At 40.8% G+C, this 16,047-nt stretch overlaps 1 protein-coding gene across 7 annotated transcripts; it reads right to left on the bottom strand.

Annotated features, from left to right (window-relative positions):
• Nucleotides 1-819: 819 nt before the first annotated feature.
• LOC106889143 (solute carrier family 35 member E2-like) lies at nt 820-16,029 on the bottom strand. 7 transcript variants are annotated; one of them, XM_014943915.1, is made up of 10 exons: nt 15,780-15,908; nt 10,238-10,477; nt 7,704-8,233; nt 6,862-6,997; nt 5,606-5,733; nt 5,216-5,336; nt 4,794-4,847; nt 3,928-4,000; nt 3,454-3,599; nt 820-2,512 (listed from the first exon to the last, which is right to left on the bottom strand). In XM_014943915.1, exons 3-10 carry the CDS (start codon nt 8,026-8,028, stop codon nt 2,266-2,268), a joined length of 1,230 nt encoding a protein of 409 aa, XP_014799401.1. In that variant the 5' UTR covers nt 8,029-8,233; nt 10,238-10,477; nt 15,780-15,908; the 3' UTR covers nt 820-2,265. The 7 variants fall into 7 exon arrangements, with proteins under 7 accessions (XP_014799401.1, XP_014799399.1, XP_014799400.1 ...); XM_014943913.1 differs by lacking the exons at nt 10,238-10,477; nt 15,780-15,908 and adding exons at nt 13,455-13,609; nt 14,182-14,324; XM_014943914.1 differs by lacking the exon at nt 15,780-15,908 and adding an exon at nt 13,885-13,981.
• Between the last annotated feature and the right edge of the window lie 18 nt (nt 16,030-16,047).

The raw sequence follows: 16,047 nt of genomic DNA, 5'->3' as shown, positions 1-16,047 counted from the left end.
CAAAAATTGGGAAGTAGTAGTGCCATCACGCGAAGCAATCAAAAGGCGGAGCCTAGGGGTGTGATACTGAAATACGGGAATTCTGAACATGGAACAAAACATTCCTTATTTTACCCAACAGGAACAACAGCAAAGGAGAATTAGTATGACCAGAGGAAAAAACCATCTTGAGTGGACAGAAAAGAGGTTGGTTTCTTTAATCTAACAAAAATAAAAGCCAAGAATGCATAGAAAAGTACATAAGATCAACACCGAAAACAAACCCTCAGTGACACGGGATGATTGTGCTGCCACACAACAGGGGGGGGAAGGGGGAGGGCTAAACCAGCCACTAATAAATAAGCTTAGAAATTACAAGTTCCAAAATGCTCCCAGCTGTTTGGCTCACACGACTTTTTTCCAGCAGTAGGAAAGGCAAAAGGCGGGTGGCTTTGAAAATGAAGCTGATGAAGGGTTTTACGTGAGGACGGAGCCAGGCAGCCAGAAAGCCACTTAATATTTCTGTCCTCCAACAAGGCTAGAAATAGGATGCACTCCAGACTTGGTTTTCTGCCAAATACGCTGAGATTTTTTAAAAGCAAAAAAAAAAAAAAAAAAAAAAAGAGGGATTGAAAAACAGGGCTCCACCCCGTAGTCCACAGCTTTCTGTCAAAGTGACAGCAGTACAAAGAAACAACAAACCACAGGTATCACATACACAATGATTAAAAAAATTCACATTTCCCTCCCGCTCAAATCTTCAGAGAATATCCCCCAGGTGACCAGTCACGTATAAAAATGTAACCTGAATGAAACATAAGACAAAACACACACACGCTATTTAAACAGAAAAGGGGCTTCTTCAGAGAGACCATCTTGGGAACACACTGTTCTCCACAGGAATAGTTCACTAAAGCTAACGAACACCTCACAAGCAGAAAATAGAAGCAGAAGCTTAAATTTTACAGGAACTCCACAGGTAACTTCCCATTAGAAATGATTTTCACCATAAAGACCACTCTATCTATTCTTCTAATGCCATGCTACAATCTTCCACAACACTGCCAATTATTAAAAATCAAATTAATTTAATTATGTTACCAAGAAGTCCATTTGAATGTTTTTGTAGCTACGTGTGCCTTTTTGCCAAAAACTAATTAATAATACTTAAGAATTTTTTCTTTTTAACTTTTAATCTTTGACCTACCACCAACGAGAATTTCCTTAAAAAAGAAAACTTCTTAAAAGCAGCAGAAATAAAGATTAGCCTCAGTGTATGGTCCTCCCTTTAGTGGCCTCTCTTCCACCTGCCACAGATACCTCTGAGATTCTTTACATGATCAGAAACGACAGAAATGCTTTGCACATAGGTCAGAATTATAACCCTGAGTTTCTAAAAGGCAGTATTTTGTTGCACTCTTCGAAATAATACCAAAAAAAAAAAAAAGAATTTATTTCCTCATAACAGAAATATATAATAAAATGCATGAAATTAAAATATTAAAAGAAATACAGAGATCCTGCTTCCTTTATCACCATAATTTTTCAGTGTTTTTTACCTCTGAGCAACTGCAAATATTTAATTCAACACTCCATTTACACAGTATATGTTTGTGTGTATATTTGCATTTCAGTATTGTCAATATGCAACCAGGATGCAATATTTCCATGTTAAATTTTAGTAGAAAAATCACTTTTCAATTCCTAGCTTTGTAGTCAGAAATAGCCACTCCTCGCTGCTCTGGGGCACGGACTTGTTTCCATAATTTACTTCAATTAAACATGTACCAAAATAAGTCATGTGTTGGGAGAGGAAGGGGGTTCCCTCTTCCAGCTCTGCAATGTGCACAAACGATGGAGGACGCAGCAGGGCAGGGGAACAAACAAGTAGGAATTTCAGTTGTGCAGCAGTTTCACTCCGCTGCAGGCAGGCAGGATGCAGTCACGGGTCCACATTTTCACATTATTTTGATGGGGAGGGAGAAAGGAATCGTTTTCCCACAGGACACTGAAGTTCTTTCTCTAATACAGGCTTGTATGTTATTTGCAGTCAAGGAAAGACATTAAAGCCCACGTTTACCACATTTTAAGATACAAGGTCCATCAGTTTCTCAGTAAATCAAGGCTTACTGAATTCTTCCCAGCGTTTTCTCTCTCTGCTTCAAGTCCCAGGTGTGACCTGCGTTCACTCGAAGGAACCAAACCAGCATCAGCTGTTGAAGAAATACCCACTTTCAGGAAGAGTTCCTTTCAGTTACACCAGGTTGAAAGAATAAATGGCCGTTATTAATCATAGGGTTCCAAATCTTTGGAAATGAGTGGCTCGGTATCTTCGGGGGGACTTGGTGTGGATTGTGGGGCAGCAGCTGCCAGGCTGTGTATAGTCTCTTGCTGATGCTGCTTTGCCTTGTTGTACAGAAGAACTCCAATTGTCACCAGGACAGTCCCAATGGCTGAGAGGCTTGTGATTTTGTTACCAAACACAATAATACTTAGCCAGATTGACAGCGCATGCTTCACAGTACTAGCAACACTGGAAAGGAATATAAAAATTAAGGCCAAAGAAGGCTTTCTCATATCCCCCCCAAACATGCTTTAATGTAGCAGGACCTCGCTTTCTTTCATGTGCTTTTTAAACACAAACTCAGATTCCACTTTTCTTCCTGGAGCTGATACCATAACCAATTTGCTTGTCTATCAGCACTTGTATCTTTATACTCACCTTGATTTTAGAGCTAGCACAAATATTCACCTCAGGTGTTTGTTTCCATTGCAGTACATCATTAGCAATTCATTTCCACTAACCCAGGCATCCAGAAATGCTAACAGAACACTAGCAACTTCGCTATTATTTGCAGGTCTGCTGCTACTATTCAGGTAATAAAGCATTATAACCTGAGAAGAATCAATATCTACATCAGACCAATAACATTATAACAAGTGTCTAAGAAATTCTGTATACGTACAAATATGAATATATGGGTTTACATCCTCTTATGTAGAGAGGACTAGCAACTTCACATATAATTCAACAAATACAGCTCGCCACGCTGGTGCCGTGCTTCAGAAAAAAAGGAATACAGAGCTGACTTATCATATTCTGTACTGCACCGAGGTATATATGGGTATCACATTATCACTGAAGCAACTGGCAGCTTTACTGTTGGATCTAGGGTTTTGGTGAGTCTACTCAGTCTCATTTACCAGCTGCTGAACCCAAATACAGAACACCTGCTGGTAAATGCAAGCACCTTTTCCATAAGTTCAATAGGTCAAATGCTGCTCTCACACAGCAAGGGACCAAACCACAAAGTTTTGGTGATCCAGATGTGAAAAGTTTTCTTCTAAATTTCACATACTTCTGCCTTTACGTTAGTTTTCTTTGCACAATACCTTTACTGACTAGTTCTCAAGCAGAAATAATGAGCGTGAAAGAAAGAAAATGGCGTTCATGACGTGAAAATACAGTTTTACCTAAAAGTCACAGGAGAAATTTTTCCCATCAAGGCATAGGCTGTAACACTTTGTAGGTGGAACAAGACTCCATCTATTAAGAGAAGTACCACAACATCTTGGTTGTAGCTGAAGCTCCTCCCACTTTTCCCAATCACAGGCACATCCTAAACAACAACAAAAGAAGAGGACTTTAAGAGTTTAGTTTATAAGCAAATCTAAAAGTGGTCTTCCACCCAACTCATTATTGTTATTATAAGAAGATACAGTTTTACCTTTAAACTTCAGCAAAACAATCAGTATAAAATACAGGACATTTAGATAGAAATTTTTCAGAGGGTTAATATTCCTGTATACCATTATGAATGGAGTAGTCAAAAAGTCAACAAATAAAATGGGAAGAATGAAAGGCAAAAATTAAGATGAACCTTAACTGTATATTCTGCTCACAAGCCAAAAAGAAAACATAAGTCATTGTCAGTGAATTCAAATTACCATGAAAAATATCCAAGCTGGAATAAGCATAACCACTGCAGCAGCACTTGTGTAGAACTGAAGCTCTGGGGCTCTACAAAGGAGAAAAAACAATTAAAATGATTAAACTTCCTCTTTCTTAGAGCTGAAGAAAGCTGCATCATTATTGTATTAACAGACATAAAAAATTAATGAAAGCCATCTACTAAGCTTTGGGGACAACAAATTCAGCAATCTCTTGCAGAGATACTGCTTGGCTTTTTGTGCTGGCCGAGACAGATTCAAGATTAAAGGCACAAGTTTTCAAGACCAAAACCAGCATTTCATCTCATGGTAAAATACATATACATACATACATATGGATAGGTATATTTTACCACAAGATTTTATTTCTGCTTTGTGTTTTGTGGTTAAAAACATCAAGAGAGTTCTAAAGTTTGTTTGTGCAAAATAACCTTAAGGGATGTTTTACGATTACAAGACCAAAACCAGCATTTCATCTCATGGTAAAATACATATATATACACACATACATATGGATAGGTATATTTTACCACAAGATTTTATTTCTGCTTTGTGTTTTGTAGTTAAAAACATCAAGAGAGTTCTAAAGTTTGTTTCTGCAAAATAACCTTAAGGGATGTTTTACGATTACAGAACACAGAATTATTTCTGGATATGCTGAAAGTTTTAGCTGATTATAAGACTCCGATCTACTGCAGTGGGGTCTGAGCACAGTTTTCTTTCCCTGATAAAATTATTTTGGTTAAAGCTGTGTGTAAACAGCCTGAGAAAAAATAAGTATCGTGGTGCAATATAATCATATAGTTTCCTTATGTAGCCCAAAGTTCATTTATCATCACACCTGTGATATTTTTAATACTTACGAAAATCTGTATTTATCTCCACTGAGTAGTTTTTTGGAAAAGACATTTTGCAAACTGGAAAAAAACCAAAAACAAACAAACACCACCATTTATCTGTATTTTAGTTATGACAAATAAATCAATCCATGAGAAAAACAGTTGTTTCCCTTAGGTGGGTAGGTATGTTTTCTAAACATTTCACATTCTATATATTATGCCACTACAGAAAGGAGTTTAGTCTAATTCCTTTAGACTAACAGAGCTGTACTATTTTTTTAATCTCACGAATGCTACCAGATAGGATAAACTCTATCTTCTGTTAAAAATAAATTTTAAATACCACCATTTAAATGTAGCGTACAAAAACTACAGGCAAAAATTTTCTTCATTCTACCAATAAAATAGATTCTTATTCCCCATGTGCAACTATCATTATGCCTTACCAGTCCATGATATTAGTAGATAAAGCTGCCGAGAAACCTAGAATGTTGAAACTGATTTCAGTAGCTGTACACAGAGCTAGCCCACCCATGACAGGAATGAGAGAGAGATTAACCAGCAATCCTGCAAATGAAAAGTAAAAATTAAATCTGAGTTTAATTACTGTACTTCCAATTACTTGTATCAGATAATAAAGCTTTTGAAAGTTTAAATTCCATATACTCTACTTATTGTGTTCAAACAGACTGAGTCTTCCAGCTGCATTTACTACAGTTTGGTAGAATCTCCTCATCTGTGGCCAAGTAAGCGACAGTATTTTTTTTTTCCTTTTGTATGTGTGTATAAAAGTCAGAAAAGAAATAAATATCACATTTTAACAATGAAGTACTTACCAGTGTATTCTCCTAATATCATCCGAGACATGATAACAGTAAAAATAGGTGCAGAGCTTTTAACAGTTTCGGCAAATGAAACTGCCACATTTTTCAAGCTGACAAGACCCAAGACTACCGTTGCAAATCTGTAACAGAAGAACACGTGAAATTAAGCAGAAAATAAAATATTGCTTTAAGACCTACTCTTAGACATTAGGATTGCATAAGAATTTTGCCAGGTTTATAAATTTGAGCTGCAGTAACTAAGACTGTTGTCATATAAATTTGAGCTGCAGTAACTAAGACTGTGGTCAAGTGTAGCTGGCAGTCAGGTTACCAAATCCTGGTAGGTGGAGTGCAGTGCAGTAAGGGACGAGCTGCACACCGTTACGGCACAGCACCTGCCAGCTGGGACCTGTCAGAGCTACTTCTTTTGGCTTAAACACTATTATTTATTTAGCAAAATGAAGGCACCTTTGGGCAACTGTGCAATTTCTATGGATGCCCAGTGGACTTCCAGAAAACATCAGAGTTTACTTTTTAATGCACTCTAATGACAGGGCTTTAAGGTAAACTTCTCAATAGGCTCAGTTGAAAAAGTTAGTACAATTTGCTGATAAATAGTAATTCACCAAGGAAATGTTATCATTTGCAGTTATCCATCTTTAGCATAGATCAGGTACAATACGTATTTACCAGACTTTAAAACCATGAAATTAAACAGGGCAGCAGAATTACTACGACAAAGCTACTCAGAATTAATTGAATCCTATTACCCTTTATCCCTTTTTCAGCATAGAGGAAACAAAATCATGTATTCTTATTCTCTCTTACAGCACAAACTGATACTATCCCAGCACACAGCAAATATTTACTTTTTAAAAGATAAACGTTAACTGCCTGTATCACTTTTGAGGCAAATTGCTAGAAAAGGTGAGGGAACAAAGCAACATCATAATAAATACTACTACACTAAACAAACATCAGCCTCAAAAGAGAACAGGAAGAAAGTAAAGAGGAGAAGTATGTTTTGAAAGAAGCTAAATGTGATGGGAAGCCAAGCTAGCCAGAAGAACTAACATCTGGAAAAAGGAACATAACATTTAGCAATAGGAACTAAAAATAAAATTATCTTGTGTCTTTTTTGGGGGAAAGGTGAATACTCCAAACGCTTTTCCAATCAAGAATGAAGACAGCCATGAAAACACAGCTTCTGTTCAGAAGAATGCAATGAAGCAACCGGAGAGATCTCTAGGAAATAGTTAACCATTTACCTCATTAATCCAACAAACAGCATTATCATGATGAAATTGGGTGGATAAGAGATGCGTGTTTTGTGTTGATACAAGCAGCATGGAACAAACATTTTTATACAGCCAATGAAGGTGGTTGAAAGCATTTGAACAGCACCTAAAGAAAGATGAGAGGAAAAAAAATAATAAAATCAGAAAACGATGGGAACATGACGAATCAAGCAACATAAGAAAATTTCTTCGACAAACTTATGTGTAGTACTTTTAGCAGTTAAGAAACGTGACAATTCTAACAAAAGCCCTTTACTTCTACCAGCAAGGAAGCAGAATAAAACTAAGATGGCACACAACTATAAAATCCAGTTTACAAATGAAATGCCAGTTGTTTCCCCCTTTAAAAAAACAAAACAAAACAGGGATAAGCAGGCCCTTGGATAACAGGTCACACAAAGGCAACTTTTGCACTTCTACAGACAAACAAGTTAACCTTAAGAGGTCTGGACACTGTTAACAATGGACTCAATTTTATTTTTTTAAAAAACCCACACTAGCCTCCAACCCACAAAACAAAAGATTACATTTTTCTTTCCAGATGTTAGTTATCACACACCATTTTACAGCTCCTCTATGAGCACAGTTTCACACCATCTTGCAGCAAGCAGGGGTAAGGACAGTGGTCAGAAGCCCCTTTGCAGGCTGAGATCACAACTCACGAGTTCCCAGCCCCAAGATCCACCCCCACATCTCTTAACTAGGTCTTTTTCACTTCAGTTGAGTCATTTTGTCCCTCAACTTTATATAGGAGGCTCTGATATTGTCAAGTATCTTACTGGAATTCAAGTGTAAAAGAAAGGTAGGGTTACCTAGCATGCTGGGCTCTCCTTCCAGTAATGAAAGAATGTATTTGTTAAGGAAAAGAGTGCAAAAGCTGAAGAAAAACCACAAAGTGAGGTAGATGAGAGCATGAGAATTCCAGATGCCCAAGTCGGACTCAATCACCGTAGTCTCCGTGATAGTTATTTTCAGAACGTTCTCCTCTGGCACACTATCACTCCTAGCAATTACAAATTTTTCACTCCTGTTAGCAAAGAGTGAACCCAAATGAAATAGTGATTTTCCCTGTGGCTTTTCTTCAAGGGGGGGAGGATTCGGTTCCTCTGGCGTCTGAGCACTTGTCACAGTCGACATGCTGGCATTAGGAAATTAATATTTGTCCTCAATACAAACCAACATTGACTTAGCACAGAACAGCACTTCGACAAAACAAAAATATCACGTGATTAGTCTTTCATCTCCCACGGCCTGAAAGAGTGTACTTGGTCCTCCAAATAACATCTTGCATAAAAATAAACTTCACATGCTTCTTCATGTGGTCTATTCAATTTTTTTCTGCCTAAGAATGAAGAAAAAAAAAGAGAAAGGAAAAAAGCATGTAGTTCTGAACATACTGACATTTCAAATCCCTAATGCAGCAAACACACATTTCACCTGCAGATTACGAAAGATAAAATGACTTCTGTACCTTGTCTTTCAGACTGGATTTTGCACTCTTAATTGCACTCACAAAAGCAAGTGTAAGCACCGAGAATTTATGTAACGGAGACTTTTTATTTTCAAATAGCACACACACACAAAAGTCTTCATATTTTTTTAAAGTATTTCTCTTCTAAAAGTATGTTAACATGGCCTTTTCCATTATAATTAAGTCCTTTTAAAGATTCTACAGCTTCTTTAATCGCAAGGTCTTCCTACAACCACTCAGCAGAAAAATCTTCGCAACCTAGAGAATCGGGCAGGAGTCTGTACCCTCAGTACTAATTAACCTGTTATCTCGAGTCAAAAGGTGCAATCAATAATAAAGGACTGTAGCTTCTAGTAATCATAAACACAGTTATCCTGGTAGCTATGAGATCTAGGTGAACAAACTAGGAAAATATGTCCAAGAGCTTTCCAAACAGACTTGTTCTCTAATTATTTACTTGTAAACAACACAACATTACTTATTTTGCCACCGCAGTACTGTTAATAGCTTTCAATTCAATATTAGTACTTGCAATCATTCTTAAAGTCTTTTAAAAAGATCTGACAGAAAAAAAGGCATTAAATCATTTGCAACTAGAACTTTCTCCTTGTACAAATTCATAGAATGGTTTAGGTTGGAAGGGATCTTAAAGATCATCCAATTCCAACACCCCTGCCCTGGGCAGGGACACCTCCCACCAGACCAGGTTGCTCAAAGCCCCATCCAGCCTGGCCTTGAGCACCTCCAGGCACTACATGAAACGTGGCAAGTTACAGTAGAAGAGTATAGAGAATAACAAAAACACACTGTGACCTTTATTCTTCTCAAGTCATGTAATGGTAGTTGACATTATAATGCTAACAGATTCAAAGTCTATTAAGAAAGAAAGAAATTGCCCATGAGCAGCTTATCTACAACATTAAAACAAACAATTGGGTGTATTGCTTTCTATTTTACAGTCTGTGTTTTATGAGCAAAAAAAACAGTGTTAATCAGATAAAAATGAAATGACAAACATGACCTCTTTTGTTCCTCAACCAAAAAACAGGGGAAATTAAATTTGAAATACTTTTCTCCAGAAGCACATTTGCTGGATAGACAAGATGGTGGAACTTTACAGTTAAAAAGTAATTCTTGGCAGGGAAGTTAATCGCTGGACATCTTGGAAAAGCTGTCTGAAATGAGATCATTATACTACAGTACATCAGACAATGGCAGCAGAAGATATAATCGATGGCAAGCAAAAATAAATGAGTTGAGAAAAGCTACAGCACCTGCTCCGATTTTGTTGGCATGCGAACAGGTGAATAGGACACAGCATTTTCTTCATGCTTTTTTAATGTCCAATGTGGCATTTCAAAATAAATCATAAATAGGTACTAAAGAGTTAAATATATCCTGTCAGTGTCCATATCCTAAATGCTGAAATTTTCCATTCCTCAAGTTCTGTTTCTGTTACTACAGACACGCACAGAAGGTTTCCATCCCTATCCCCTTATCTCTTTCCGTTTTAGCAGGAAATCATTCCAGCAGCACGGCGAGGTACAAGACCCTCTGACACTTAAGACAAAATTAGCCAATCTGAAGGAAAATATGCATTCCTTAAAATAACTGGTTAAGAAAATGGATTTTTGACCCCTCCTCCTTTTCCAGGTCTTAAAAAAAAATAACCCTCTACATTCAAAACTGCTAGTTATCACAACTTTGTTAATCCTTTTTCTGTTTATACTACTCAATTACAAACAAAAGCAATTAAGCACCCCAAAACTCCCACCCTCAGCAGCACTGCGATATCATATTTGATATCACCAATTCCACACATGGCAGGACACAGAACAGCAAATAAGAACAAAATTACTCCCCTAAATTACTGACCTGCTGTCTTAAATGAACTGGAAAGTCTTAAATGGGCTGAAAGAGTTCTCCATCTGGAACTAATTGTCTTCCTCCCTTAAGAACAACCAGCAGCCGATGTTTATCAACAGATGAAAACGTGGCAGTGGCTGGTGGACTGTTTCTCTTGGATTACACACAAACATACAATCTTCCAGCTCACAAGAACAAACAGCGCACAGCGCATTGTACGCTCTTCCTTATATCCTCTCCAGTTATTACCTACGTTAGCAATAAAAATGTTATACTACAGGTTGAAAAAATATGGAGTATAAGCTTTGAGAATCTCAAACAACTTCTGACTTACAAGAAGTAGCTAATTACCAGTTCAACAACTCTCCAGTTTCTTAGGCTTTAAGACATATTCTTAAGACTATCTGCATTCAAACCCCTTCTCCCTTTCTATTCAGAGCAGTTCTAAATTTAATCAGAAATACATTTATTTCAAACTTAAAACAGGAGCAGAGAAAAACCTTTTCTCAGGAGGCTTTTAAGTGCAAAGAAAATAAATGAAGACATTATTTGCTTGTGCTTTTAAGCATCTAGTTTTAATAAAAAAATATTACTCTCGGTTTTTAACACAGTAATCATACTTGGTTTCATTACTAAACTGCTTACATTATTTTCTATTGTGTGCAAGTGGCCTCCACAGGCATAAACAGCATTTTGCTGCCAGGCAGCCTGCATTAATATAGAGAAATGACAGAAATACATAGAAATGACAGTGCTTTTGTGGAAATGGTGTCACAGCTTAACAAATTTTAAATTAGCACCAGTTCACAGCTTCTGAAATAAATAGCACTCTATTCGCTCACTCCAACTACATGGACCTGTGATAGATCAAGCCAGGAAAACTGCTCCCCCCTGAAATTTAAGGCTGCAGGGAAAAGGGTCACTCTTAATCCATGCCAGGACTAGTACACGTCATCTACTCTTAATCCACACACATCACCTACACCAGTAGTTTAACCTCATCACTATAAAAGCAGTATGTCTACCTGGACTGTTTTCTACCGGTCTCAGACATCAAGTTTTGCAAAAAAATAAAGTGCACAAGCAACACAAGTTAACAAGAACACACACACTGCATTTTTTGCATTAGTTCTTCCATAAGAAATGTTTCCCAAAGAAACTATAACTTTCCATTCACAGTCAAGTGAATAAAAGAGAGAAAAAAATCTAAGAAACTGACCTCATGTAAAGTTTTACAGCAGTACAATTTTCTAGCACAATTTAAAAGCGAGCAAACTCAGTCTTCCTTCTCTGATGAAGGGGAGGTCTGTGTCACATCCACCTTCCTCCAAAACCATGGAGATATGAGGGGCGGAGCAGCCACTGAAAATTCAACTGCAAGTGTAACAAGGACCTGACACATTCCCCATACCCTGCCTTCACCCAGGATTTCTGCTGGCTGCCCTTATCTAATCAGTAGCTCTGCTGCAGAGCTGTCTTCATCCAACACCGACACCACGTAGTCAATTCTTTCACAACCATATTTAATAAAATAAGCCAACAAGCAAGAGATAAAACCAACTCAGTCAGTTGCGTCAAAGAGACACGTCAAAACTCCTTCTAATAGCATTCACTTAAACTTTCTTTTCATTAGAAACTGCATTCTTAACCCTAATTTTTGAGAAACTGTCAAAAATTAAAAAGCCAGCAACACAGCTGGAGTTCAATATAACCAGAGGTTTTCATTTGAAAGAATAAAACTATTTAAAAATAAAACAAACAGCAACAAGAGACAAAGCAGTCACACAAAAGAGGAAATACAGTGACTTTTAAAAATTGCATATAGTATACGAAAACATGATTTATCTTGAAAATAAAGCACAGCGTTTCCAGCACTACAGAGCCTGGGGTTTTTAACCATCTATTGCAACACTGGATATGCACAGAATCCTTCATGATTCTTCCACAGAGCATAATAAATATTATTTATGATTGAAATATATTTGTTGGCAAGCACCTATCGGGTACTACAACAAATTTAATATAAAATTCTTCTGTGATGCAGCTCACCTCAAAACTGATACCTTTCAGTCAGAAACCTCTGATTATTTCTTGAAAGAGCTAAGCAGATTCTGACAATCACCACTACATGTATGACATCGACAGTTTCTTATTGCCTTCATTTGCCTGAGACTGGAAGTGCTCTGGACCTTGGTATGACCATCACAGAATGGTCTGGGTTGGAAGGGACCTTAAAGACCATCTCGTTCCACCCCCTGCCCTGGGCAGGGACACCTCCCACCAGACCAGGTTGCTCCAAGCCCCATCCAGCCTGGCCTTGAACCCCTCCAGGGATGGGGCAGCCACAGCTTCTCTGGGCAACGTGGGCCATTCATCTAACAGCAAAGACAAAAAGCCACTGCTAGAGTTTTTCTGACCTCGTTAGTTACCTGTACATAAAGACAGATAACTTTATTTCGACAATATCAACAAAGAACTTGTGGTTTAACTCCAGCTGGCAGGTGGGGCCAGGCAACTGCTTATGCAGTTCTCCTCAGGAAAATAGCAAGAATAATAAAATGATAAAATAATATAAAAGACACAAGTCACTCTCACCATCTGGTAAATTGCTGAATTATCACTGTTTCGAGCAGCGATAGCGAGCACCCCCCAGCTAACCCCATTTCTGTACTGAGCATGACATCTATGGTATAGAATATTCCCTTGGCCATTCAGTCCTTCTGTCCAGGCTCCTTCTATGAGAAGCTGAGAAAAGTCCTTGAAAAATATAAACATCACCTGACAACTAAACCAACATGCATTACAGACATTCCTTCCATACCACATCTGAAACACAGCAACCACTGGAAAGAAAATTAATTCTATCCTAGCTGAAACCAGGTCACAACTCTAGGTATCAAGTCAGCTTTACACCTTGCACACTGAGTAAAAGCTAAAAACCACTGCAAGTGTTAGAGAAACTAAGGCTAATCTGATAGTGAAAAAGCAGTGACTTTGAGTGCATATCTCTTAACCTACTATTGTGCAACCACAGGTCACCCAAAAACATCGCTTCCAACACAACAAACGCACAGAACTCAACATCCTAAGCAAGCTGCAAATATTAATGCTGTTTCACTAAAGGATGAGAGCACCTGAGACGTTTACAGGCATAGATCGCAAATACAATGACAAAAGCCATCTCCCATACAAAGAAGATGCTGAAAAGACTGAAATAGCTTAGTACTTTTTTGCACTTCAGTTGTATTTCCAGTCACCCAGTGCTAAAATCTTCCCTCCTCTCGTCCAGGACCAGCTCCCAGGCAGACAAACCCGCTGTTTCCACGCCTCGGAGCTGACCGAGCATCCCGGAGCGCTGCCTTCCCCACCGAGACCGGAGACCTTTGAAGGGAACGGTACCGCAAAACCTCCCTCTTTGACTCGCTTTTCGGCCTCAAAGCCTTTTCTGAGGGAACCAGCGAGGCGCAGCGGGAGGCAGCGCGGACATCTTCCCTCCTGAGGGAAAGAGGGAAGGGGGGGGCGGCGGCGGCGGGAGGGAGCGTCGCGGCCCCGCCGCCCTCCGGCGGCTCTTCCCGCCCGGGACGGGGAAGTGACGTGTCGGAAGCACTTCCCGGAAACCGTACACGGCTTTTTTGCAGCCATGTAGGTAGCGTTACCGGAGGAGGGGGACGGCGCCGGAGCGGCCATGGAAGGCGACGACGACAGGTAGCGGCTTCGCGCCATCGCTGAGGGAGGGAGAGCCACCCCCGCTCAGCGCTTGGTTCCGCCCGTACGGGCGGAACTAAGCGCTGAGCGGGGGTGGCTCTCCCCAGGCGGGCGGAACCAAGCGCTAAGCGGGGGGATCTCCCCACCTCATTACCCTGCGGGACATGGGCCGGGGAGTGGTTTGGTCCGCCTTTCCCCCCCCCTCCCCTCACCGGGCGCTAGTTGGTACGGCCCATGAGACCGGAGACCTTTGAAGGGAACGGTACCGCAAAACCTCCCTCTTTGACTCGCTTTTCGGCCTCAAAGCCTTTTCTGAGGGAACCAGCGAGGCGCAGCGGGAGGCAGCGCGGACATCTTCCCTCCTGAGGGAAAGAGGGAAGGGGGGGGCGGCGGCGGCGGGAGGGAGCGTCGCGGCCCCGCCGCCCTCCGGCGGCTCTTCCCGCCCGGGACGGGGAAGTGACGTGTCGGAAGCACTTCCCGGAAACCGTACACGGCTTTTTTGCAGCCATGTAGGTAGCGTTACCGGAGGAGGGGGACGGCGCCGGAGCGGCCATGGAAGGCGACGACGACAGGTAGCGGCTTCGCGCCATCGCTGAGGGAGGGAGAGCCACCCCCGCTCAGCGCTTGGTTCCGCCCGTACGGGCGGAACTAAGCGCTGAGCGGGGGTGGCTCTCCCCAGGCGGGCGGAACCAAGCGCTAAGCGGGGGGATCTCCCCACCTCATTACCCTGCGGGACATGGGCCGGGGAGTGGTTTGGTCCGCCTTTCCCCCCCTCCCCTCACCGGGCGCTAGTTGGTACGGCCCATGCGGGAGGGCATGACCATCACAGAATGGTCTGGGTTGGAAGGGACCTTAAAGACCATCTCGTTCCACCCCCTGCCCTGGGCAGGGACACCTCCCACCAGACCAGGTTGCTCCAAGCCCCATCCAGCCTGGCCTTGAACCCCTCCAGGGATGGGGGAGCCACAGCTTCTCTGGGCAACGTGGGCCATTCATCTAACAGCAAAGACAAAAAGCCACTGCTAGAGTTTTTCTGACCTCATTAGTTACCTGTACATAAAGACAGATACTTTATTTCGACAATATCAACAAAGAACTTGTGGTTTAACTCCAGCTGGCAGGTGGGGCCAGGCAACTGCTTATGCAGTTCTCCTCAGGAAAATAGCAAGAATAATAAAATGATAAAATAATATAAAAGACACAAGTCACTCTCACCATCTGGTAAATTGCTGAATTATCACTGTTTCGAGCAGCGATAGCGAGCACCCCCCAGCTAACCCCATTTCTGTACTGAGCATGACATCTATGGTATAGAATATTCCCTTGGCCATTCAGTCCTTCTGTCCAGGCTCCTTCTATGAGAAGCTGAGAAAAGTCCTTGAAAAATATAAACATCACCTGACAACTAAACCAACATGCATTACAGACATTCCTTCCATACCACATCTGAAACACAGCAACCACTGGAAAGAAAATTAATTCTATCCTAGCTGAAACCAGGTCACAACTCTAGGTATCAAGTCAGCTTTACACCTTGCACACTGAGTAAAAGCTAAAAACCACTGCAAGTGTTAGAGAAACTAAGGCTAATCTGATAGTGAAAAAGCAGTGACTTTGAGTGCATATCTCTTAACCTACTATTGTGCAACCACAGGTCACCCAAAAACATCGCTTCCAACACAACAAACGCACAGAACTCAACATCCTAAGCAAGCTGCAAATATTAATGCTGTTTCACTAAAGGATGAGAGCACCTGAGACGTTTACAGGCATAGATCGCAAATACAATGACAAAAGCCATCTCCCATACAAAGAAGATGCTGAAAAGACTGAAATAGCTTAGTACTTTTTTGCACTTCAGTTGTATTTCCAGTCACCCAGTGCTAAAATCTTCCCTCCTCTCGTCCAGGACCAGCTCCCAGGCAGACAAACCCGCTGTTTCCACGCCTCGGAGCTGACCGAGCATCCCGGAGCGCTGCCTTCCCCACCGAGACCGGAGACCTTTGAAGGGAACGGTACCGCAAAACCTCCCTCTTTGACTCGCTTTTCGGCCTCAAAGCCTTTTCTGAGGGAACCAGCGAGGCGCAGCGGGAGGCAGCGCGGACATCTTCCCT

This window comes from Calidris pugnax, unplaced genomic scaffold (assembly GCF_001431845.1).
Source record: "Calidris pugnax isolate Ruff unplaced genomic scaffold, ASM143184v1 scaffold129, whole genome shotgun sequence".
Classification (NCBI taxonomy): Eukaryota; Metazoa; Chordata; class Aves; order Charadriiformes; family Scolopacidae; genus Calidris; species Calidris pugnax.
This window is presented reverse-complemented; position numbering and strand designations above follow the sequence as displayed.

Bases quoted from the DNA above. Each gene is read 5' to 3' on its own strand.
- LOC106889143 (XM_014943917.1), bottom strand. From the start codon at position 8,028: ATGTCGACTGTGACAAGTGCTCAGACGCCAGAGGAACCGAATCCTCCC. The intron at 6,998-7,703 runs GTAACCCTACCT...ATCTTTCTTTAG, and splicing joins AGGAGAGCCCAGCATGCTAG to GTGCTGTTCAAATGCTTTCA. The intron at 5,734-6,861 runs GTAAATGGTTAA...CTTCTGTTACAG, and splicing joins CTGTTTGTTGGATTAATGAG to ATTTGCAACGGTAGTCTTGG.